Source organism: Ahaetulla prasina, chromosome 18 (assembly GCF_028640845.1).
Source record: "Ahaetulla prasina isolate Xishuangbanna chromosome 18, ASM2864084v1, whole genome shotgun sequence".
Classification (NCBI taxonomy): domain Eukaryota; kingdom Metazoa; phylum Chordata; class Lepidosauria; order Squamata; family Colubridae; genus Ahaetulla; species Ahaetulla prasina.
The window spans coordinates 77,944-101,934 of record NC_080556.1 but is presented as its reverse complement, the minus strand read 5'-3'; the positions used below and the strand labels follow the sequence as shown (position 1 = coordinate 101,934).

Here is a 23,991-nt window from a genome sequence, read left to right as displayed (position 1 = left end):
ACCCTCTCTTATCTCCCACATAAACAAATTAATGTAAAATGTAAATCACATATAATACAACTGAAGTGTCAAAAACAATTTAAATAATTTTAAATATTTTATCCCTCCCCCCCGCTTCCAAACTTGGTACGAATGCTTTATACAACTGTTGGGTGTAGATGTCCCCCATGAATCGGAAGAAACGCAACCAAAAAACAAAAGGGAATGATAGCGAGAGGTGGTTCAAGTGGCATGAAGTTGCCAAAGCAATATCAGAACTTTAGATTTTAAGAGGTAGATCACTTTTCTTTTTTAAGTCAAGGACAAGTAACTTTAAAATAGGTGTGTGTGTGTGGGGAGAGAGCAAAGTCAAATGAAGCCATTACTGTTCACTCAAATGGAAAGGCAAGGTTGGGGGGGGGGGGAAGGAACCGCCTCTCCGGAAAAAATAATAAGGGTGGGTGAGATTCAGTTCTGCTTTACAACAAGGGGGGAAAGGAGGGGGCTCTTGCCCACTCTGCTGTCAGCCCGCCCCCTCCCCCAATGGACGGCCTCTCCTGGGGGCTGCACCGTCTTCTGCAGGGAGCTGGTCATCCACCACCAAACCGCTGACGTCTCTCATCCAGCCCAACAGAATTTGGGACGGGAAACGTTTTGCCCACCAGCGTCCCTCCTACTCCTCCCCCCAGGGTGAAAAGCAGCGGCTGGCTCCAGAGCCAGCAGGGAAGAGGCAGTGAAGAGGGAAGGGGGCCCCTGGCAGTCTTTTCTTACCAGCTGGCCTGACACCAAGGTCTTTGCAGAGTGAGGGACTGAAACTTATTTTGGGTGCCATGTGAACACTTTGTCATCCCTGATACTTGCCCAGGGCCTTCTGACGAGCGAGCATTGCTCCCAGCGCGTTTGGCAAAGCTCCTCCCTCCTCCCGCTGAGTTTTTAATCTGCTTCCCTCCTTACTGCGACAGGTGAAAGCCAGAAATCCAAAGGTGGCATTTGCTCCCGAGGAACTTGACCGAGTCCTTTGTAAAAACCCCAGGGCTGCCAGGGGAGAAGACGGGCAACAGCATTCCGTGGAAGGGTCTTGTCCCTACAGCTAAGAATCGCCGGGCTGGGCTGGTGAGGGAACCGAGACCGGCTCTGCGGTGAGCCCGCTGGCAACTGCCCGCTGCATCCTCAGCTCTGCCTGCTGGGAGGATGTAGCCTTCGCTTTTCTCCTGCTGCTGCTGCTGCTGCTGCTGTGCCAGACATCAGACGGGCCGAGCTCCTGACCAGGAAAATCTCATTTACATGTTTGGAGGGTTCCGCTGTCGAGGTCTCCTTAAGGGAGGCTCCTGGAGGGGAGAAAGCAAAAGCCATGAAGTGGAAAAAGGGTGAAAAGAAGGGGAGCCGTTGGAGGAAGAGGAGAAGAAATTTTCTTTCCCTCCCCCCCCCCCCCCCGCTTGGCAGTTGGATGGTGCCCTCCTCGGATCAAGAGAGCCACGGAGGGCTTGTGCCAAGCCTCGTATCTACAACAGGAACCCGCTGAAGATGGGCGGCTCTGGGCCTTAGAAATAAGCTTTTTAAGGCTGCCGTTTGCGATGGCTGTATCGGCCAAGGACCCACAAGGGCGAGAAGGCGATGCCTCGGGCACGGCAGGACGGGGGAAGGCCAGGGAGAAGCAAGCAGCCATGGGTGACGCCAGAGAAAGGACCATGGTGGTGGTGGCACGATGCTTGGCATGGCCTCTGTTGCACACCTTGGCCAGGTCTGCAGACGAGCCAACGTGGGACTCGGGCTCTGGCCTAACGTCATGTGTGAGCCAGTCCACTTCAAGGCGAACCGGGCTCAGTCCCCACCAACTAGGGGAACTCCGACCGGGCTGTGTGCAACAGAACCAGTCCAGGGAGTCCAGCCTTGCCAAGTGGGATCTGCCCCGACGGCCCGACCCCTCCCTGGCTGCAGAGCTGCCCATGTCCCAGCTTCTCCCAAGAAACAGCTCCGTGGGCTGGAGCAGGACCGGGGGGGGGGGGGGCTTTCTGGTACTCCCCTCCTCCCCCAGTCAAGGCAGAACCCACGCTTCCCTCTCCGGAGAAGCACCTGACCCGTCTGGAGCCCCGTGGAAGAGCTCACCTAGAGTCCTTAAGCTCCGGCCGGGTGGTGTTCTCCTCCCTTCGGGCCTCTGTGGCTTCTGCAGATGTGGCCTGTTGCTGCTGCAGGCTCCGGGTGATGGGCCCCCCCACCCTCTCCCGTGACTTGGCACTGAACCGGTCGGCGGCCTTCCTCTGGCTGGCCAGGGCCACCTTGCCGCGCTGGATGCGGATGTGCAGCTTGCGTGAGGCTTTGCCCAGCAGTCCAGGGGAGGGCCCCCCACTCTTGGCGGCCCCCTTGCTCCGCTTCCCCTCCGGCAGGATCGCCTTGCCCACTCTCACCGGGCCCACGCTTCTGGCCATGGGCGGAGGAGGGTGGCCCTTTTTGGGGAACTTGACGCCCTGTTTCAGCTTGAAGGAAGCGGACGGCAGCTGGACGGCCGCGGGCCCCGAGGTGCGGGCACGAGTCTTGCCCAGCTGAGTGGCAGAGCCCTGCATTTTGATCTCAGCATCGGCTGTTCGCCGACGGGGGTTGGCGCCGCTCTTGCTGCTGCCAGGAGACGGGCCCCCGCCTTTTTTCTTGGCCTTCTTCTTTGAGGAGGAGGAGGAGGAGGAGGAGGAGGAGGAGGAAGGGGGCTTCTTGGGGCAGCTGTAGGAGGCGTGTTTGTTCAGGCTCCCGATGTAGGTGAACTCCCGGCTGCAGTAGGGGCAGACGTGAGCGCTGGGCTCTGCGCTGCCGGTCCTGAGCTCTGCCCGCTGCTGCTGCTGCTGAGACTTCTTCTTCTGCAGGATGGCCTTTTGGACCAGCTGCTGCTTCTTCTTCAGGGCACTGAGCTTCAGTTTGTTGGAGGCCGCCCGGCTGGCCTCCACACTGAAGTCGAGCTTCTTGGGCTGGCCCACACGGCGGAAGGCGTTACCGGCCAGGCCGGGCAAAACAACCCCGTTTTTAGGGCGGATGGCCTGCTTCAGGGGCACAGGATTCTTTTTTGGCGTGTACCGCTTTTTGTCGCTGGCAGACGCGCAAGCCAAGATGTGCTTGTGCAGTTCGGGCATGTTGTCCACACTCTTCCCGCACTTAGTACAGCGGATGGCGGTGGAGAAGGTCTGGGGGATATTGTGGGTGGTGAAGTTCGTGGCCGTGGCCCCGATGCCGTTAGGGTTCCGGTGGTGATACTGGAATGGGGGTGGCTTGAAGCTGGGGTAGTGCTGGTTTAGGCCCATGCGGACGTCAGGGTCCTTCTGCTTGACCCCGGCTGCCATAATTTTGATGGTGGTGTAGAGCTCTTCGGAGGAATCGTTCAGCTCCTCCTCCTCCTCCTCCTCCTTGGAGGGCTGCAGGGCGGCAGCGCTGGGCAGGCTCTGCATCTGCTCCGCGCTGGCTTTGCTGGGATCGGTGAAATTCTGCAGGCGCAGAGTCCCGCTCTCAAACTGGTGGTGGCTACATTCTTTGTCAGGGTGCAGGTCTCGCTGGTGCTGCTGGAGGTTGCATAGAAAAGCAAATTCCTTCTTGCAGACAGAGCAGGCGAAGATGCTCCCCACCCCATGGAGCAGGAACCGGTGCTCTGACAAGGTCGCCTTCTCCCTGAAGAGCTGGACGCAGAACTCGCACTTGAAGGGCCATTCCCCGGCATGAACAGACAGGTGCCGGGTGAGGTCCTTGATGGCGAGGAAGGGGGCCTGGCAGACGTTGCACACAAAGCTCTTGCTGAAGGTTTCCAGGGCAGCCTCTGCCGCGCTGGAGGGTTGGGGGTCCTCCCTCAGCTTCTGACCCATGGCCTCTCCCTCTTCTTGCTTGAAAGTCACCAGGGGGGCTGAATTCTCCAGCTGGTCGCCAGGAGAGAGGATGGAAGAGACCACTGAGAGGGGTGGCGGGGAAGGAGAGGAGGACGGTGATGTTGAAGAGGAAGAGGAAGAGAAAGAGGAGGAGGAAGAAGAGGAGGGGGAGGGGGAGGAGGAAGAGGAGGACGAAGACAGCGTGGGTGGCCCGGGTGAAGCGCAGCCAAGAGGCTCTAGAGAATGAAGAGGGGAGGCCGAGACAGTTGGGGAAAGGATGGGCAGTGGGGAGTGAGCTGTGGTATTGGACAGGGGAGATGGGCAGGAGCTTGGGGGGCTGCTGCTGGGGTCTTCCGGGAGTGGCGAAGGAACAGTGGGAAGGAGAGGAGGGGGAGGCGTGGGGGCCTGGAGCATGGGAGGGCATGGAGGATGGGAGGGAGAGGCCGATGGTGCCGAGCAGGTCGAGGTTGGCGGCAAAGTCACCTCAGCAGCGGTGAGGCCAGAGCAGCCCAACTCTGGCCCAGGGGCTGGGGGAGCCGGGCCAGGCTGCGGCTCTGGGGCTTCTGCTACCTTGCAGGCATTCGGCTTTGGGCTCGTGTCTGGGGAGGGGTTTTCGGGCCCCAATCCTGTCCCATTGTATTCATTGAGCAGGACCTTCTGCAACATGGAGGTGGTGGGCTTCTTCTTGACGGTGCCCCCTGTTGGCAGGGTCGCCTCCTTGCCCTCACCATCACTGCACGGCTTCCTCTGTACGCTGAGGTCCAGCACGGACTCCCAGGGCACCTGGGCCCGGTTCTTCCCGTTTGACCGCTGCTTCATGCTGCTGGACAGGTCCAAGGGCTGCTGGTTGCACACGTTCCCAAAGGGGGGGCTTGGCGCCCATTCCCTGGTGGCCTTGTATTCTTCTGGACTCAGTGCTTCCCTCTCTTCTCTCCCAGACAGGCTCCACGCAGGGGAGTTGCTCCGTCTCTCCAGCTTGGGAGGCTTCACACTCAGGGCCGCCTCGGTCCAAGTGGGCTTGCCCTCGCCGGCTTTCCCAGGGTCTCGAAGGCCGGGACTGTGCTGCGGGGAGCTGGTGCGCCGCTTGAACCTGCTCGAGGTGGCCGGGAGGAGAGGGGAGGAGGCTGCAGGGAGCCCCAGCTTTGGGATCTCCCCCACTGGCAATGGGGGGGAGGTGGCCACCTTATTGTTGTCCTGTGTCTGAAGAAGCTGCTTCAGTTTGGAGGATAAATAAACACTTTTCTCTCTGGGGAAGGGCAGGCTCTCCACAGTCGATATGGTGAGGGGAATCGTCAAGGAACACAGCGAGGTGATGGGTTCCGGATCCATTTCCGTCTTCACCTTGGCCAGCAGCGGGGGGCTCGCTGTTCTTCTCTTTTTGGCCTCAGGAGTCCCGCCGACAGGGGGCTCCTTAGACTCCTCCACCAGATGCACCGGCACCGCCTTGATGTTGGGGGAGATCTCCACTGTCACAGGACTCAGCAGGCAGTTGATGCCATAGACTTCGGTGGTGCCGGGCTCCACCTCAATCACCTCACAGTTGCTGGTGCTGCTATTGGACGGGATCTTGCCGTCAATGTAGTAGTTGAGATTCTCTGAGATGTTGCTGGAAACATCCATGACGTCGTCGGCCTCACCTTCCTCCTCCTCCTCCTCCTCCAGGTCTGTACTGGCCAGGTATGTGCTGGGGGTGTGCTGGACTGGGCCCACAGAAGCCTGGGGCTCCTCCGGTTTTCTCCTAACACCTTTGGGGATGAGGTGCCGCTCGTGGACCCTCCGCTGGTGCCTACGCATGTTGGTGTGGGTGCCAAAGACCTTCCTGCAGTACTGGCACGGATGCGATTCCTTGGGCTCCTTGCTCTCCTCTAAAGGCAGTGGAGGGGGCGGTGTTTTGGAAGCGGCTCTCTCGGTCTCCGGGGCAGGACCCTCTTGCCTGGCCTTGGCTACATTCGGGACACTCCCGTCAGCAACCAGGGTGCTGGCCCCGGGCAGCTGGGCAGACGCCAAGGGTGAGAGCAGCTTCCGCTTGGGCCCGGCCTCATGGCGCCGCTCGTGGCGCCGACGGTTTATCTGCGTGCCGAATGCCTTGCCACAGTAGCGGCACTTGAAGGCGTGGCTTATGGCCGAAATGTGGATGTGTACGTGGCGCTCCAGGCCCTGCTTGGTGGTGAACTTCCTTTCGCAGTGTTGGCAGGGGAACATGGGCGTCCCCTGGGTGCTGGGCTCCCCCCTCATCTTGGGACATTTCCCTGAGGGTTTTTTCTTGGGGGAGCTTTCGGGGGAGTCTTCGGAGAGGCTGCTTTGCTCCTCCACAGACTCCACCAGCCTGTCCCCACACACCGATCCTGATTCCACATCCGGAATTTCTTTCGATAAGCTCTCCTCGTCCTCCTCTTCCTCCTCCAGAGGATCTTCCTCATCTTCTTCCTCTCCCGCTTCCTCCAGGGGTTCCTGCTCTTCTTCCTCATCCTGCTCCTCCCGCCACTCAAGATCCTCTTCTGAAACTTTTGATCCACACAGGAGGCCTTCCGGCTGGTCCTCAGCTGTGGCAGGCAGTTCGCAGGCCGCACTGGAGATGAGCAGGCTAGGGAGCACATCTTGATTCACCATCTCCTGGATGATGGCGGCCTGGTCAAGGGGCAAAACCACGGAAACCGTTGCGGCTTCATCCTCCAGCTTCTGGCCTGAGAAATGGAAGAAAACAAGAGTTACCCTGAGGTCAAATGGGCAGCCAATACATTTTACAAATGAATAAAATAGATAAAATGAAGGCAGTATCCTAGAACACTCCCTGTGTGTTGCTCCCAAAGTCTGGGGGGAATTTGCTTCTGCAAGCCACAAATGCTGTATTTTTCAGACTATAAGACACACTTTTCCATCCCAAAAAAGTGGGTGGAAATATCTGTGATCTTATAGAGAGAATGTTGCCGAAGCCCCGCCCACCCACCAGCCCCCACCCTTCAGCCTCTGCTTCTTGCAGCAAACAGCAACCTGGTCAGCTTCAGCAGAGCCTGATTTGGCACGAGCAGCTGATTGGCGGTTGGATCTGCCTCCCGGAATACCACCAATCAGCTGTTCCAGGCTGCAGGGATCACCACTGCTCATCAGCACCGCTGCCACCAATCCCTACTGCCATCTATCGCTGCCTCCTCACACCCCATTTTTGGTCCCTGCTGCCTGGAACAGGCCGAAAACAGGATGCACGGAAGCGGTGATAGGTAGCAGTGGTGATAGGCGGCAGCAATCCCCGCAGCCTGAAACAGCTGATTGGTGATATTCTGGGATCCCGTTTTCAGCCTGGAATGGGCCAAAAATGGGACGCACGGAAGCCGAAAATAGGGCGTGGGAAAAGGGAAAGTATGGAGGCCAAAAATGGGGCGTATGGAGGCAGTGATAGGTGGCAGCAGCGATGGACGGCGATGGTGCCGATTGGCAGCACCCTGGAACAGCTAATTGGTGGTATTCCAGGAGGCAGAACCAGCTGCCAATCAGCTGCTCGTGCTAAATCAGACTGTGCGGAAGCTAAAGCAGGCTGTTTGCTGCAAGGTGGCAAATTGCTGGGAGGCAGAGGCAGATTTTTTTTTTCTTGTTTTCCTCCCCAAAAGCTAGTGGACCTTGTAGTCTGGAGCTTCTTATACTCCGAAAAATATGGTACTTTATGTGCAATGCATTGCCCCTTTAAAGCAAAATTCATCCAATACAATTATCTATTACAAAAATAGACTTCTAGGTCCAATTCCTGTAAGAGCCTGCTCTCCCCACCATCACCACCAAATGCAGCATCTAATGGCTCCAACCTTCTTCCCCATCCCCCTCTCCCTTTCTGAGCGGGTCCCGTTTCCTCTGCAGCCCCTTTTAATCCTGCGGGGCTCATTCTATGGCCAAGCATTCTGGGCTGCTTAAGGTGCGTTTTCTTTTCACATTTCAAAGAACAGGGTGCTTTGCAAACCTTGAGATGTTGATCCTGACTTGTGCTTGGAGATTCTTCAACCCATCCACCCCTCGGTCCCTTAAGGAGGAGGGTAGGAGACAGACACCCCCATCCTTACCTTCCTTGGTCTCCCTCATGTTGAAAGGGGTCAAATCGAGACCTTCCAAAGGAGGCTTCCGCTTTTTATCCCTGGCTTTCTTTCCTTTGTTTTTAGCTTCCTGGGGTTTTTTCTTTGCTAAGAAGAAAAGGAAAAACTCGATGTTTAAATGTAGCGCTTCTTTCTAGACGCTCCCCCCCTTCCCCACTCTGGCAAGCAACCAAATGTGGCCAAATTAAGCGAGGAGGATGCTGATGCTGGCTGTGGGGGAGGCTAGCAAGAGTGCAGGAGGCCCCTCTCAAGGCTCTGCCGGAGCTTCGTCAGTGTTTTACCTCCAGGAGGGCCGGACACTCGGCCCCGTGGACAGGAGTCTCCGCATGTCCCAAACCCCGGAGGCCTGTTGTCATCCTTCAAAGCTCTTTCGAGAGCCAGCTCCCACTCCAGAGTAGCCACCCAGCTGGTGAGCAAAGCATCAGGAAGGTTTGCTGGGGGTCCCTGGGCACCTCTCGCTCAACCATTCCCACTTGGGCTCAGCTCTGCCCGGGGCCCAGACCCACCCAGAGGCTATACTGAGGGCTGCCCAGCACAGTGTGGCTCGTTCAAGGAACCATAATTAATCCATTTGGGGGGTTCAGTGCGACACACAGGCTCAATCTTCCCCAGAGTTCCTAGAGCGTAGAGTAGGATGAAGGAGTAGCTCTACGGCTCCCGAGAGGGAGGATACCCTGCCCCCCTCCCCCGGCCCTTCAAGCAGCCGTCCTGGCATTCAGCGCGGGTGACCTTAATGTCGGTTTAACCCTCACCGCCTTGATTCAGCCAGCAGCTGCTCTGCTTACTAAAAACAGCCAGAATGACAACTTGAGAGCAACTGTAACTTTAGATCCACTCGATCCGAGTCCAAGGAGCAAGCAGAAAGTCTTTCTCTCTCTCTTTTTTTCTTGTCGCAGCATCTCTAGCCGAGCTGCACAAATGGTGTCAATGTGATCACAAAGATGCAACAAGCAGCATCTCTTCCGCCAGGCTAACCTCAGAAGCACCAGTTGTTGTGATGATGATGATGATGGGATTGCTATCTCAACTGTGGTTCCTGCCTGCTGTGGTCCAAAACTGCCCTCAGGTAGAAAGATACACTCCAGACAGCCTTGAACCTTGGAGCAGGAGGTACAAGTGGGCCCAGTAGCACACCTGGGGAATCCGTCCCTGGGTCCTCTCAGCAGAAGCCACAAGGGGGCATGCCCCCCACCCCCGGCCTGGTCAGGTGAAGCTCCACCAGCTTGGATCTCTTGCTGTCCTGCAGAGCAGCCACTCGGACACCTCATGGAAGCAGGGGAGGGGGAGATGGCTTAGGGTTACCCCCTTCTCCCTTCCCCTTCAAGTGGGGCTCAGCAGTGCACAACCATCCGCTGAGGAGGAGCCTTGGTCCAGAGCTGCCCACATCTTTCCCCAAGACTTTTGATCACTGTTCTCCTTAGCCTGGACTTTTAAAATATTGAGTGAATTAAGTGGGGGAAACTATGGAATTAATGAAGATAAGGCCACTGATTTGAAAAACTCCACAAGCAATGAAAAAAAAAATGTGAAAGAATTAACCATGAGTAAATTACTTTTTGATTCTCTTAATTTTATTTCCTAATATCTGTGAAATTTCCACATCCTTATTTGGAACCATTTACTTCTGACTGAAGACTCAAGATATGGAAGAGCAGCAGAACAGGGGGCTATTTACTTACTTACTTACTTGTGTCATTCACTTTTTTTTATTATATCATATGATTTCAAAAGAAGAAAAACCAAATTTCTGAGAAGAGCTAAACAGAGCCACCAGATTCCCTATCTTTGCCTCTTGGGTCACACTGCCCAAGAGAGTCAAAACCCTGCATGAAAAGGTGAATGAGAGGCAATGCTGCCCTCTTTTTTTCTTCCTACGCAACAAAATTCCACTAAATAATGGATTTAGAAGATTTGAATTCCCTTCCAAAAAGACCTTCCTCATAAAACAAGCCCTTGGCATTGAGGGGTGTGCCACCCAGGAGGGGTGAAAGCACCAGCGGGAGATGCCCGCACGGTTTTCTCTGGCAACCAATGCTCGGCATTAACAGTCTTTCAGCTCCCTTCCTGCCTTGTTTTGTTCTGGGGGCTTTTTATCAAGGCCACCCTTTCTAAGGCCACCCATTCTGCAGTGAATGGATGAAATGAAAATCCTAACCTCGCATTCGGGTCTTAAGTTACAACTGCGCAAAGGCACTTCTGAGAAGAAGTCCCACTTACTCATGAGGAAATAAGGATGAACTCGGATAAAACCGGGGACTCGAGGCCAGTTCACAACTGACCGGCTGTTCTGGGTACGGTTATGTTAGGCTGCTTGCATAGCTGAGTCCACAGGGAACAGAAGCCGTTTCCTCCCTTAGGCAGAAACGACTTCACTCCTCGACCAGCCTCCGCTTGAGCCTGGTCCAGCGTGGTTATCTCAAAAATCACGCAGCAACCTGGCCTGGTTTTCAATTCGCCCACCGAGGTTAGAGGGGAGGCGTCTTGAGGCAGCCAAGAGATTCAGCTGCATCTCTTCGCAGGACGGGTCAGCCCAATCCAGCTAAACCTCGCCTATTATTTTACATTCGGCTGTGCTGTTTTGTTTCTCCTATAAAGGACCTTGAAAACTGCCTTAGAAAGGCTGGGATATTGCTAAGAAAATCCACACACACACCACTGGCTTATATGAAGGTCTAAGGCAGCCTCTCCAGATTCACCAGGTACGGGGAAATGCAGCAGCCGCCAGGTGCTGCATGGGGGCATGGCACAGGCCTAGGCGTTACAATAACGATGTGCTGGACCCTTTGTCAGAGCAGGCAGTGAACGGCCAGCAACCCTGAGATTTCAGCCACTGCACAAAACAAAAGTCTGAAAATGAATGAGAACAAGGATATCCCAAGAATGTTGACTTCTGTTTCTCGGCTATCAAGATTTTAGAAAAGTTCTTACAAAAACAACACACCGCAGTTTCATTCTTCTTGCCTTCCCTGACTTTTTTTTTTAAATAATCAACTACACCATGTCTTCAACATTATGCCCCCCCCTCTTTTTTGCACTTCCCCCCTAAAGGTTTGCGATTTTTGCCTTCGGGATTCCCCGGCAGCCTGGCAGGGCAGCCTTTCAACCCCCAAAAAAGAAGCTCAGAAGAAACGTAGAAGTGATTTTTCTTGAGGGCAGCACTGAGAGCAGCTCCACTGTGATCACGGGATGAAAGGCTGATGATTCACTGCCCAAATTTCAACACTCTCCTGAAATGGGATCCTCACCACACAACCTGTGCAAATCCGGCCCTTGAATCTTATTTGCCGGGCACTGAATCTTATTTGCACCCTGAATCTGGGATCCTTAACAGAGCCCGAGAGAAGGAAGGAGGCAGGGAGGGAGGGCCCTTTTGCTCCTGGGGAAAAAGGTCAGCCCAGCTTCCCAAAAAGGCCACGGAGCCACGGAATACCTGAAACTCTCTCCCCGTGGGCGGAGTTAAAAGAGCCACTTCTTTCTGGGCCCAGGAACCCACTCCTTGTTTTAAGGGTGCCAGGAGCAAAGGGATGGGGGGGAGCATCCTGGGGGTCCAGGGAGGGGCAGATGGGGCGGGGAAGCCAGTAGGAGGGGACGGAGCCCAGTTGAGAAGGCAAACCCAGAGGCAGCCAAGCCTGAGAGCTGCCTGAACAAGGAAGCAGCATCGAGTGAATGAGCAAGCGGAGCCATTCTTGATCTCACAAGCAGGAACAGGCGGGCAGAAGGCGGAGGCGTGTGCGCGCGCACACACACACACACACACACACACACACACACAATCATTTCACCCCTCTCCTGCTTGGCCATCTTTTCCTGCTGGCAGGGAGTGCCAGCCAGCCAGCCCGCCAGCCCACCCACCTAGCCAGTGGAGGAGGGCAGATAGTGTGTATGTGAAAGGTGGGGGGGGTGTCAGAGAAGGGCCTTACCTTTCTTGGCCTTGGGGGAGTTCCTCTTGCTGCGGTGGTGGCTGGCCCTCTCTTCCTCCAGGGCAGCTGCTATCTCTGGGTTCTCCTCCCCATTGTACCAGACCAGGAGCTCATCCCCGGGCTCAATTGGCTGCCGGGAGGAAAGAGACAAAAGCGGGACACGAATCACACCGGAGGTTGTTCGCCAGCCGCCCACCCACGACCGGCCGACCCACGCAGAGGCTGGAGGAAGGAAGGGGGAGGAAGCAAGCAGGCGGGCGGTGGCCAGAAGGATCACGCACAGCTGCTGCCCCTGCCGCTCTCTGGGCCGCCGGGAAGAGGCTGCCTGCCGAGGAGGGCCTGGTCGGCCAAACAGGAAGGACTCTTTAACCCTGGGGGACTTGGCTTCGTCGCAGGCAAGCAAGCAAGCGGGCTGGCTGGCCGTGCTGCATCAGCATCAAAGAGGGAGGCCGAGCCAGGCGGCAGGGCTGCACCCAGCCCCTCTGCTGGAAGGAGGACCGCAGCACAAGGCTGCGATTTGCATACCGAGGAAAGCCCAAATGTTTCCAGGCTGAGTCATCCCAGCAGCAGGAGGAGGAGGAGGGAGCAGGAGGGAGCCTGGCGCTTGCTTGCTTCTTCCCTTCGTCTGCCCAGCCCAACTCCTGAACTGAACTCCTGCCCCTGCAGCCGCCTACTCTGAAAAGGCAGCAAGGGATGCTGGGCCTGTCACCTAAGCCCCACAAAGGGCTGTTGATCCATCTTTCAACCAACCAGCGCTCTAGGCAACCACAAGGACAAACGCTCCACCTTCCCCAGGGGAAGAACTGCTGGATCGAAGGCTGTTCCCTCCCCCCCTCCATCCCCCAGGCTCAGAAGTCCTCCTGAGTCTCTTCTACCCCAGCCCCTGCCACAAACAGACTTGCAGGACCCTCTTAAAGCAAGGTCGGCCCCACCCCATGCCTCCAGCCTTTTCCCCAACATGACTGACAGGACAGGACATCTGAGCCACAAATCTCCTTCCGCCATCTATCAAAGCCCAGCCTTCTATTTTGCTTCCCAAAAATCAGAATGGAACAAAATTGCCCTTCAGATTGTCAAGTCTGAAAACACTCAGGAAGGAAGGTGATGAATGAATAGTGACGACCACTCAAATGCCATTTTTCACTACAAAGCCACTTTCTTTAGTTTTCAAGATTGCCTTAAATCTGTGGAAACTTTCACAGAGTTTGTAAGTGTAACTATGGAGTTTGTTTTTATTTGTAAGGCCTAAACCATCTTGAAAACACACAAACACACACACATACACACACACACATCGCTTTCAATAAGCATTCAAAAGGAAGTATTAATAACAGTCACATTTTCCACAAATCTGATTAGAAGCTTACTAATCAAACCTACTTACTAATCAAACCTACTCAGCTACTTGTTAGGGACTTACGTTTGCATGAAGAAATGAAATATTTAGATTGCTTTAATACGATGACACTGAGGCACCTGGAGTCACTGAGTGAGGAAAGCGGCAACTCCGCTTTGCTGCATCAGCAACTCCTGCAAACTAATACTTATAAAAAGAAACTAAACATTGTCAGGATGGGAATGACCAAGAGGCCGAATGGTGGCTACATAGCAAGGAAGCAGACCAAAGAGCCTGTGGCCTCACCGGACGGTTTCTGAAAACAACCCTTCGCTCTCCTCGGACCAAGAATGCTTCTCCCCACGGGGGAATGATTGCAGATGGCAATTTTTCCTAGATTGTGACTTTAGAAACTACTGCAGTGAAAAACTGCAGAACTTGCCACAGAACTAAAGACAGAGGCCACAAAAATGAAGTTAACGGTGAATAGCAACCCTTCCTTTTAAAAAGTCCCAGGTAGTCCTTGTTTACCAACTGTCTCATTCAGCGACCATTCAAAGTTATGACAGTGTTTGTAAAAGCCACATCAGGACCAATGTGACTGGATCCCTCAGTCATGGGATTGCCATCACTGTGAGTAGAGATGGTTGTCCTGCGCCTGATCGGTTGATTCCCCCCCACTCCTAACCAGGCAGAGTGGTTGGAGAGGAAGGGATTACAAGAGAGTAAGCAGGGTACAACATGGAGAACACACCGGACTGCCTGCATCGCATCCTCACATCTACCAGTGTTAACACATTGCTTTTGATGGGTATTCCTCACCGTGTGCCTGCTTACATTCTTGTGATCCCTTCCTCTCCAGTGAACGTAAATGAAACCTCCGTTGTTGTTAATTGTCCCAGGCCAATGAGCCTTCCATGGTAAGGGGAATGGTTAGGAGGCCAGCAAAAGCCAAAGGTGTGAAACTGTCACTTTGTCAGTTTCAAACCGGCTATCTAGAATGGAGGGGAGTGAACAAAGGCTTAGCCCCGGAGCTGCTGCTAAACTGCTGCTAAACGGGGCTACTTCTTCTACTGCCAAGCTAGGCCAAAGGTTAGAGAAGAGGCTCTGCCAAAGGTGTCTGCAAAAAAAAGGTTTCCCCAATCTAGCTGTGTCGCGATACCTGACGCAGCTTTTGTCGGGATGCCTGTCCTTGTGCCCTGACATCTGAGGTTTTTTCAAAACACTGCCGTTCTTGGAATCCTTTTTGGAAAAAATCCCTGACATGTTTTTTGACCCAATTTTGTAGCAGAATCGGGTTTTCCAGTGAAGAGCAGAGCAAACAACCGGTGGCCGAGGGGGCCTTCACCTGTTTCCCTCCAAGTTGGGGAAATCAAAGGCTCCGCTCCCTGACAGGGAACCACCCCCCCAGCCCTCCCTCTCTGAGGGGGCTGCTGGGAAGAAATTTCCTTGTTTGGGATTAAGGACGGACAGGATTTCAGAAACCTGGAAGCTGAAGGTACGCAAGATGTACCTTAAAAGTCTGGCAACTGTCAGACCGATCTTTTCCCTGGGAGGGAGATTCTAAAGGAAAAAAACTGGAGCCTTAAAAGTTTTGCTAGGCAGCCTTAAAATCCTTTCCAAGAGCCAAAGACATTAAAAGCACTTTTAAAAAGATGCCCCACGCTTTCTGGTGACAACAGTCCTGGCTGAGGCCTCCTGGCAGGGAAGAAGACAGAAATGCCGCCCACCAGCTGGAAAAAAGACTAGACCTGAGGGTGGGCTCTCCCCACCCCCCTACAATGGAAACAGCCCTTTCTCACAAGGAATTCAAGACCAGATCATTTATCACACAGAGAGAGAGGGAGGGAGGGAGGGAAGGGGAGAGAGGGAGGGGGAGAGACGGAGAGAGAGAAGGAGGGAAGGAGAGAGGGCAAGGAGGGAGAGGGAAGGAGGGAGAGGGAGAGAGAGGAAGGGGGGAGAGAGAGGTAGGGAGGGAGAAGCAAGTACTACCTTTAATGTTTTGTAGTAAATGGTCCGATTGATTTCTAATGGGAAAAGATTCTGCTCCTTTCCTGATCGAGCCCAGTTCACATAACGCAACCAGTTCCCCTTCGCCGGGTCCGTGGCATCCACACACATCCACCCCAAGTTTGGGTAATAGACCTGCAAGTATTGCAGTGGGGGAAGATTGGGGGTATGGGGGGAGAGAAAGAGAGGGAGGAGAGAGAGGGATGGTCTCAGCCTGGGATCAAGGAAGGGGAGAAACATGTGCCCCCCCCCCGGAGGATTCACCACCCCCATTCCTTCCCGGGCTCCCTCTTTACTCCCCTGGAGACCCTCCCCCCCCCGGAAAGGGAGGGGCTGCTTTACCTCCCACATGTACACATTGCTTTTGACTTGGGACCTTTTCTTCTTGTCGCCAACGAAGGGGCCAAACTTCCTGCCTTTGTAAATGGGCTTTGTGGCCCAGACACCTGAAGACCAAAGAGAGAAAAAAGAGTGGTGAGCCCCCCGCAGCCTCGGCTGGCTGCCGTGGTGAAGGGGCCGAGACCCCGAGCGTCGTAAGGTGCACTGCAAGAGAGCAGGCCCCGTCCACGGCCTTCAGCCCACGCTCTGGAGCTCTTTGGGCTCGTGGCAGGAGGGAGGGAAATGCCACAAGGCGCAACAACTTTGGGTAAACTGATAACGGCCACAGAATGGACCACAGGAGCGAGTGGTCGGTGTGGGTCAAAGACCCGTTGTGACAGAAACTGCCCACTCCGAGGCTTTCTTGGAGCTGCTGTTGTCTCCCTGGAGATGGTCTTCCCAGGCTGTTCTTCCACTGTTCCAACCCTCCCCCACTCCGCCTGAGGGTTGCACCTGCCTCCCGCCAAGGCCTACCGCCCGTCAGGTGGACGGGGCACATGGGTGAAAAATAAGTTGATTAAATTTAAACTCATTTGAGTAGGGGCTGACAAATCATTTGTGAGCTCTTTAATCATTGCCCACAGGAAGAATGACACCCACTGGCAGAAAGAAACCCTGCCAAGGGCCTGCCTTGTCCTCGTCCCCCCCTCCCCCCGCTCCAGGCGCTTGTTCTGGGCTCACCCACCAAGCCGGGCCTTGTCCACAGTGGACGGGAGGAGCCTCACTTCCTCCGGGAGCCCTTTGAGGATGTGCTCGGGGACATCAGCCAAAGTCTCAACTGATCCTGAAGGTCCGGTTGAGTTCTGGAAAGGGAACCGGGACAGAAAAAGAAAAGAAAAGTTGGCCCGGGTGAGCACAGGAGACAGCGACAGGAGGCCACCCACGCTGCAGTCAGCAACGCCATGCCCAGAGCCTCAGGCAGGCCTCTCCCTTTCTTTCGGATCGGCCCTTGAACCCCTGGCAACGTAACCCTTGCAAACAGAAAGGACACTTTCCTTTTCACACTTCCTCCAGCGGGAGGGGGCAGATGCCTCACTTCCTCCCACCCCCCAAGAGTGGGGCTGTTGCAAAGAGGCTGTTACCCTGACGAGCCCCACATCAGCCCCACGTCTCTGGCCTGGGCGGCTGCTTCAAAAAACAGCAACAGGGTCCTTGACTTTATATCCTCACAGTCAAATGACTGCCCAATCTCTTCTTGGAAGACCTTCAGTGATGGCGCATCCACAACTTCCACTCGTTACACTGATTAACTGTCCTCACTCTCAGGAAGTTCTAGGCTGGGTCTCTCTGGAATGATCTTCCACCCTTTACTTCTCGTCCTGCCCTCAGGTGCTTTGGAGAATAGGCTGACCAGTTTACTTTTTCTGACTCTCTGGGCCTCGTTGCCTCAACCACATCCTTGAGCATCATCTTTCAAACATGAACACCTTGCAAGCATCGTAAGGAAAGTCAGCAGGAGGAAAAGGTGGGGATTGAGCTAAGCAGGTCCTCCTGACGGCTATCCCACTCACATGCACCGCTCTTCCTTCCCCAATTTGGCCCACAAAGCCACCTGCCGTTTAAGACTCCACACATTCTCAAAAACACCTGAAAAACTGCAAGTGTGGCCTTCGGATTTAATGCCACAGCTCCTGCCAGCCTCCTTCTCTAGATGCGTCCTTAAATGAACTGGATCACCCGTTCAACACCAAAGCAAAAAAAGTGTATGTAAAAAACGATGATGAAGTTTACAATTAATGTAAACCGATCAAACTACCACCAGGGGGGCTGGCGCCCGTCGGCTGGATCCTCACATTCTGCTTAGCCACAACCCCTGGATTCTAAAAACAAAGGCACATTCTGACTCAAATCACGGTCAGTTAACAAGTGATCTGTTCTGAGCCTGACTCAGACACTGTGAGAAGGAGGGCAGGACCTTTCTGAGATGGTGGAGGCAGGCGATGTCTCGCTGTCAGAGGAAGGGGTCTTCTTTGAAAAGGACGGTATGCCACCTGTAGGCTTCGGGAACACCTGCCTCCCTAACTGAAGAACTTCATTGTAGGTAAAGAGGAAGACGGGCTGAGACGGGCCGCAAGGATCGGCTGCCACCAGGTCCCCTGCAGAAATATTTGCATCTCGCAGAGACTGGATGGTTTTGTGAGAGTCCAAAAACCTTCTGCTTTTATTGCGATTTAATCTAGGGGTTGGGGGGGGGGTGGCGGCATTCGGAACTGTCAGGGATGCTACTTTGTCTATTTGTGTCCCAGGTGATTACATGGAAGCATCTTTAGCCGAGTAAAATGTTTCATATTAACATAATCAATCAACAACTAAGAATCTTGGAGCCTGCTTGTTAATTAAGCTGTTTTCCAAGGCTCCCCCAAGAAAGTTGAGTAAGAAAGGAACAAGCCTCCTTTGAATAAAAAGGCATTAAAAGCAAAGAAAGAAAGAAAGAAAGAAAGAACAAAAGATAGGGCATTCTGCGGTGTTTCGGAAGAAGCAGGAGGTTACTGTATACAGACCTGGCATTACAAGTTGTCAACAAAGGGCACTGAAAAAGGAGAAAAGAAGAACACGATGTAGTTGATGCTAAACAACAGAACGTATTTACTTTCTAACTCCAGCGAAACGAACATGCTCTGGGACCAAAGCTGAGTGTGAATGCAAAGGCAGTTGTGCCTCCCAGACGCCAAGCTGACTCTGTGCGGTCAGAGCATCCCTGAGCTGCACAGAAAGGTCTCTGCGACTGGCTGAAGAGCGGCGACTGGCCCAGGGGGCAGAGAGGAGACACCAAGAGAGACGCAGCAGAGGCACGAAGGAAAAAACGGCAAGGAAGAAAGGCGAGAGCGTGAAGGAAGTGCGAAGAGGGGCTAAGAAGGGCTCCAACGCTTGGGGGTGTCTGGAAGCCGGAGGGCCTTGGGGCACACCAACCTTGGGGACCCTTCGGAGTTCAAGCCAGCTCCAAGTCACCGTGTGGCCTCCTCAGAAAGTTCCTGCAACTACCCAGCAGCAGGCAAAGCAAAGGGACTTCTCGCTGGCTTGTCAACCACCATGGATCTTAAGACGCTCCTTGTGGTTTTGTTTCATGACTGGCCAAATCTGAGCAGCCGCACCTGCTGCTGGGACGAACTTTCCAAGCAGGGATAGGAGAGCTTTTCTTTAAAGACCGAAAAGGGCACAAACCTCTGTGGCAGTCACCTGGTGCTTTGCAGGAGGTCTTTTGAGAGTAGGCTGAAGGCTGTCTGAAGTTTTACAAGATCAAGCAAAGGGGTGACCCTGCGCGGTCATTGCCAGAGGTGGCTTCTTCCCTGCAGCATCCCACAGCTGCCCCCCCACCAGGCTCCCCATGCCCCAAACCCTGTCGGGGCCCCTTTAGTTCTACCTTGCAGGGAAGAGTTATAAAAAGACTTCCCTGGGTCTCCTTTGAAAACATGGTACTTGCTTCCCCCACCAACCCACCCACCCCCTGCCTTCTTCTGCACAAACGTATCCTAGTTTTTTGTTAAGTCAGTTGATTTGAAAGGAGCCGACAGACACAAGCCTCCAACTTCTACCATGCAGGCTAAGCAAAAACAATCCGAGGAGACGCTGGCCAGCTGTCCTTTGGAGCACTCACTGCTCACCCCTGGAAGTGCTGGCCAACAGCATGTACCGTATTTTTCAGAGTATGAGACGCACCTTAGTTTTTGGGGAGGAAAATAAGAAAAAAACTGATTGGCAGGTGGAATGGCCTCCTGGAATACCCTAATCAGCTGTTCCCAGAGGTGAATTTTAGCAACAGGTTCCTTGGTTGTGAGCTCTGTGCCTTGCTTTTTTTTGCTTTTTTTTTTCTGCCTCTGAAACTCTGTTTCAGAAAAAACATTTTTCTGCCTCTGAAAGCGTCAGAAACAGAGCTTCAAAAAAAAATCTCTGAAGCTCTGTTTGGGGCTTTTTTTCTAAAGCTCTATTTGGGGGCTTTTTTTCTGAAGCTCTGTTTGGGGTTTTTTTTCTGAAGCTCTATTTGGGGCTTTTTTTCTGAAGCTTCTTTCAGCCTCTGAAACCTCTGTTTCAGAAGCTGGGTGGGGCCACATTCCGATGCACCCAGATTTTCACCCTTTTTTTGGAGGGGGGGAAGGTGCATCTTATACTCCAAAAGGTACAGTAATCCATCTTTTATGTAATCCAGCCACTTTAAATTATTCCAGGGAAAGATTTCTACCACCAGCAGTTTGAGTAATCCAAAGGTTCCCAATACTTGTACAAATATCACCTGGGAGACCAACGCTGCCCAAACTCCCCAAAAAGCCCCATTCTCTCCTCTCCCAAACTGCAGTTTCAATCAATGCACCAGTGAACCCGTGTGGGAGGGCAGAACCCGCTCCCCCCCAGTTCAGAAAAGGAGGACTGGGGGAAAAAAACCATCAGCTGTAACTTAGCACTTACACAAACATACACAAGTTTTATTTTCAAAAAGAGGGAGCATCTTAGAACAGCCGCCTTTCCCTTGGTCACCCAGATACTTGCTGGGGTATTGGGAAGGGAGGTAGGGGAGGGAGTCCTCAGACCAGGATTTGCACAACAAGCAGCCTCACCGGTCATCAGAGTCCTGACACAAGAGGCAAGCAAGTGGGAGACTTAATCAAGGCTGCATTCCTGGGCCATGTGGCTGAAGGCAGCTTCCTCCAGTGGAAATGAGCGCCTTCCCCAGAAAGAGTGGCAGGGGCTGGATCCTCGTCACCATCTCCTTCAAGAACCTGTGGCTAAAGAACTGTTTTTATTGCAGGACGGTGTCTGCGCTGAGGCTCACACAGGCTTATTTTTTAAAATATATGCATTTTACCTCACGGGACTGACACTGTAGAAGAAGGAAGTGAGTTCAGGGGCCTGCAGGTTGCTGTTATCTCTCTATCTATAAAGGAAGCTTTCCTGGTCCTTGAAAAAGGGCCTGTTGGAATGGATCTAGATGCAGGTTGGAACGAGCAAGCACATGTCCACACACAATCAAGTGAAAATCAGTCAATGCTATATTTCTAGCAGGTAGAAATAATTTTGAGAAAGCCTTACATTTTAACTCACCTGATTCATTCTGGAATCCTGACGTGCTCTGAGAAGTGAAATAGAAAGAAGCTCCTGCGATTACACGAAACCTAGAACGGAAAAAAGATAATGGTCATACCTTAAGCATCTAAATACATAATTCAAAATAATTTTAACGAGTAATTGTAAAAGCCCCTAGCCCCCTTATTTCATAGGCACCCAATTCATTTTTTTTCAAGATCATTTGCTTAGTGCAGGGGTAATCAACCTTTTTATACCTGCCACCCACTTTTGTATCTCTGTTAGTAGTAAAATATTCTAACCGCCCACCGGTTCCACAGTAATGCACCGTGTATCTGCGCATGCCTCTCGCACATTGTGGATTGGGGGGGGGGTGCGCCGGCTACCAGCTCTGCTTGTCTGTCACAGCTGGATGGTGTGGGGGGAGATGCGCAAGCTATTCTGGGATGAGGCTCTTTTGTTTGCGATCGCACTATAGCGCCATTTAATTTCACTAATGTAACGTGAACTAAACTTATGCACGGGCGATACAAATAGTATATTTTCAGAAATTTAAATTGTCACGGGGAATTTTATGAAAACCTAATGAAAATGTTTTTAAATAATGCTATGAATTTTTTTTAAAAAGTCAATTAAATTAAAAAAGAGGAAAGTGCTTCAATATCAGACAAAACCCCTACCGCCCACCATGAAAGCTAGAATGCCCACTAGTGGGTGGTAGGGACCTGGTTGACTACCACTGGCTTAGTGCTTTGAAGGGATCAAACATGTGCCATGGGATGATGATGATTATAATAAGAGCATGATGCCCTCCGTAGAGCCCGAGACAAAGTCTCTCTCTCTCTCTCTCTGTTTGTTTTTATTCGGTGTCTGCCCTGCACTACAGGTACCCTCCACGATAAATCCAGTTGCTACCACCACCGTCCCTACCGCAACACGCCCGCCTTGTAAGGGAGGCCATGAGGAACTCGTCCATCTCCTGAATCCAGAGAGAGGGAGAGAGAGAGGCCGGTTCACCAGCCACCAAGCACTGCCAAAGGCGGAGCAGAGCAGAGCAGCCAGGGTGCCTGTCGCATTTGGCGCCAGAGTTATTTGTTCAGCAATTCCCCAACTCACTCACTCACTCTCTCCTTCCTTCCTTTTCTTCCTTCCTTTCCTTCTTCTTCCTTCCTTCCTTCTATTCCTTTTACTTCCTTCCTTCTATTCCTTCCTTCCTTCTATTCCTTCCTTCCTTTCCCCCCCTTCCTTCCTTTCCTTCTATTCCTCCCGTCCTTTTCCTCCCTCCCTTCTTCTTCCTTCCTTCCTTCCTTTCCTTCTATTCCTTCCTTCTTCTTCCTTCCTTTCCTTCTATTCCTTCCTTCCTCCCCCCCCCCCGATGGTTTCGGAGGGGTGGGGGTCCAGGAGGCTGAGCTGAGCTCCAGAGACTCTTATTCGGGGAGGGGTCGCTGCCCCTTCCCCGCCGAAGTCCTCCCTGCCACAGGGTCTCTCCTCTGGGCGGAGGGTCTGCGAAGGCGATGGGGTCCTCGGTGCCCTCCTCCCACCCCCAGAAGCCCCCCCACCCCCGCCTCGTGGCTGGGACCTCTCTCTCTCTCTCTCGCCCCCCACCCGGCAGCGCATCCCCCGAGGCCGCCCCGTCCGCACCCCCCGCTGAGCCTCCCCCACGCACCGGGCAGAGCCCCCCTTTCCCCTCCCGCAGGGATTCCCCCTGGGAGGCCCCTCCATGCCTACGCGGGGAGGGGAGGCGAGGGGAGCGGGGGGGGCGGGGCGCTCACCTGCGCGCCTCTCCCGGCCCCGGCCGGCCCCTCCGGTCGCCATCTTGGCCGCCGCGGCCCGGAAGTGACGTAGGCGTCGGGGCAGGGATAAGCCCCGCCCTCCTCTCCCGCCTCACGACGGCCCCGCGAGGATGGACGGCGCCGGTGAGTCCCTCCCCGCAGCCCCCCCCCCTTCTCCGCCTCTGTTTCGCCCCCGAGCTCGGCTCGGCCCGGCCCACCTCGCGGGGTTGTTGTTGGGCGGGGTGGGGTAGGACGGCTCCTCATGGGGGGGCAGCTTTTGCCCCCCTCCTCCTCCCCCCCGGAGGTTTTCCCTTGCGAGGGACGCCCCTCCCCCCTTTCTCTCCCTCCCTGAGACCCCTGGCAGCTTCCTTCCCTCTTTTCTTCCTTCCTTCCTTCCTTCCTTTCCTTCCCTCCTTCCTTCCTTCCTTTCCTTCCTTCCCTCCTTCCCTTCCTTTCTTTCTTTCCTTTCTTTCCTTACTTCCTTTCTTTCTTTTCTTTTCTTTCCTCCCTCCCTCCCTTCCTTTTCTTCCTTTCTTTCCCTCCTTTCCCTCCTTCCTTCCTTCCTTCCTTCCTTTCTTTCCCTCCCTCCCTCTGAGTTGGTGCTCCCCCTCGCCCCCTTCTCCCGCCTCTGCCCTCTCTGCTTATTTGTATTCATTTGCTTTTGATACATTTGTACTGAGGCATTTGATACAGAGGTGGGTTTCAGCAGGTTCTGACCAGTTCTGGAGAACCGGGAGCGGAAATTTTGAGTAGTTCAGAGAACCGGTAGTAAAAGTTCTGACTGGCCCCTCCCCCATCGATTCTCTGCCTCCCGAGTCCCAGCAGATTGGGAGGAAATGGGGATTTTGCAGTAACCTTCCCCTGCTATGCCCACCAAGTCACACCCACAGAACCAGTAGTAGAAAATTTTGAAACCCCCCACTGATTTGATAAGTTTATATCTGTTTGTTCAGTGCAGGATGGATACTTGTTTATTTATTTATTTCTATCTGGCCTTTATCATCTTTCATAAATAGCTCAAGGCTGCGAAGAGACTCACGCCTTTCTCCTCCTCTTTCCCCACCACCACAACAGCCCTGTGAGACGGGCTCAGAAAGAGGGACTAGCCCAAAGTCACCCAGCCAGCTTTCCTCCCTAAGGCGGGAGGCCCTGGTTTTTTAGACAGGAGCCTATTTGCCCCCTTAATCTCCATCATTTCTCCTTCTCCCGTTTCCCATTCCAAGGGACTGAGAAGAGGATCTGGGCTTCTCCTTGTCCAGGATCTTCATTTCTCTTGGGTGGGTGGAGGCGGGGGGCGGCCAGGGTCCCCCACGGGCTTCTTTGGTTGGAGCAAACCCCGGCCCTCCCAGCATCCCCATCGCTAGAGCACCCAGGGTGTCAAAGGGTGTCGTGGCTGTCCGTAGAGGAGCCATCATCAGTGGGGCGCAATCAATCTTGTCGCCCATCTTGGGTTTGGCCAGTTGAAAGTTCCCACAGACAGATTTTCAGCAACAGAAAGAAAATTACTCATCTTAGTCTCTGCTCCAGCCGTGACTTTATTGCTCAGGTTAGGGCCCTTCAGCTGCCGCTGCAGCCAAACTGCCAGTTTGGCCCAAAAACTTGTTCTTTCATCTTGCAAATTAGGTTTTCTAACTCAGCAATTAGACATCCTACATCCCCACCACT

The 23,991-nt window shown here is 53.7% G+C and overlaps 2 protein-coding genes across 14 annotated transcripts in view; one reads left to right on the top strand and one right to left on the bottom strand.

The window, feature by feature from the left end:
* Positions 1–271: 271 nt before the first annotated feature.
* On the bottom strand, positions 272–22,402 carry PRDM2 (PR/SET domain 2). Of its 8 annotated transcripts, none has more exons than XM_058161198.1 (10): positions 22,327–22,402; positions 20,573–20,643; positions 18,040–18,068; positions 16,220–16,341; positions 15,503–15,606; positions 15,143–15,295; positions 11,815–11,944; positions 7,865–7,981; positions 2,086–6,499; positions 272–1,307 (listed from the first exon to the last, which is right to left on the bottom strand). In XM_058161198.1, the coding sequence occupies exons 5-10, from the start codon at positions 15,509–15,511 to the stop codon at positions 1,295–1,297; spliced, it is 4,836 nt and encodes a 1,611-aa protein (XP_058017181.1). In that variant the 5' UTR covers positions 15,512–15,606; positions 16,220–16,341; positions 18,040–18,068; positions 20,573–20,643; positions 22,327–22,402; the 3' UTR covers positions 272–1,294. The 8 variants fall into 8 exon arrangements, with proteins under 8 accessions (XP_058017181.1, XP_058017180.1, XP_058017182.1 ...); XM_058161197.1 differs by having other exon boundaries at positions 16,224–16,341; XM_058161199.1 differs by lacking the exon at positions 22,327–22,402 and adding an exon at positions 22,221–22,239 and having other exon boundaries at positions 16,224–16,341.
* LRRC38 (leucine rich repeat containing 38) overlaps positions 22,386–23,991 on the top strand; it is a 71,339-nt gene continuing 69,733 nt past the window's right edge. For 3 of the 6 annotated variants that reach the window (XR_009152481.1, XR_009152484.1, XR_009152482.1), the window contains exon 1: positions 22,387–22,470. The gene's annotated coding sequence lies outside the window, so the exon portion shown is untranslated. Of the gene's footprint in view, positions 22,471–23,991 lie in introns of all 6 variants that reach the window. The other 3 variants (XR_009152479.1, XR_009152480.1, XR_009152483.1) reach the window with 2 other exon arrangements.

Bases quoted from the DNA above. Each gene is read 5' to 3' on its own strand.
- PRDM2 (XM_058161194.1), bottom strand. The intron at 15,607-16,223 runs GTGGGTGAGCCC...TTTGGTCTTCAG, and splicing joins TGTGGACAAGGCCCGGCTTG to GTGTCTGGGCCACAAAGCCC. The intron at 6,500-7,864 runs GTAAGGATGGGG...TCCATTTCTCAG, and splicing joins CATGAGGGAGACCAAGGAAG to GCCAGAAGCTGGAGGATGAA.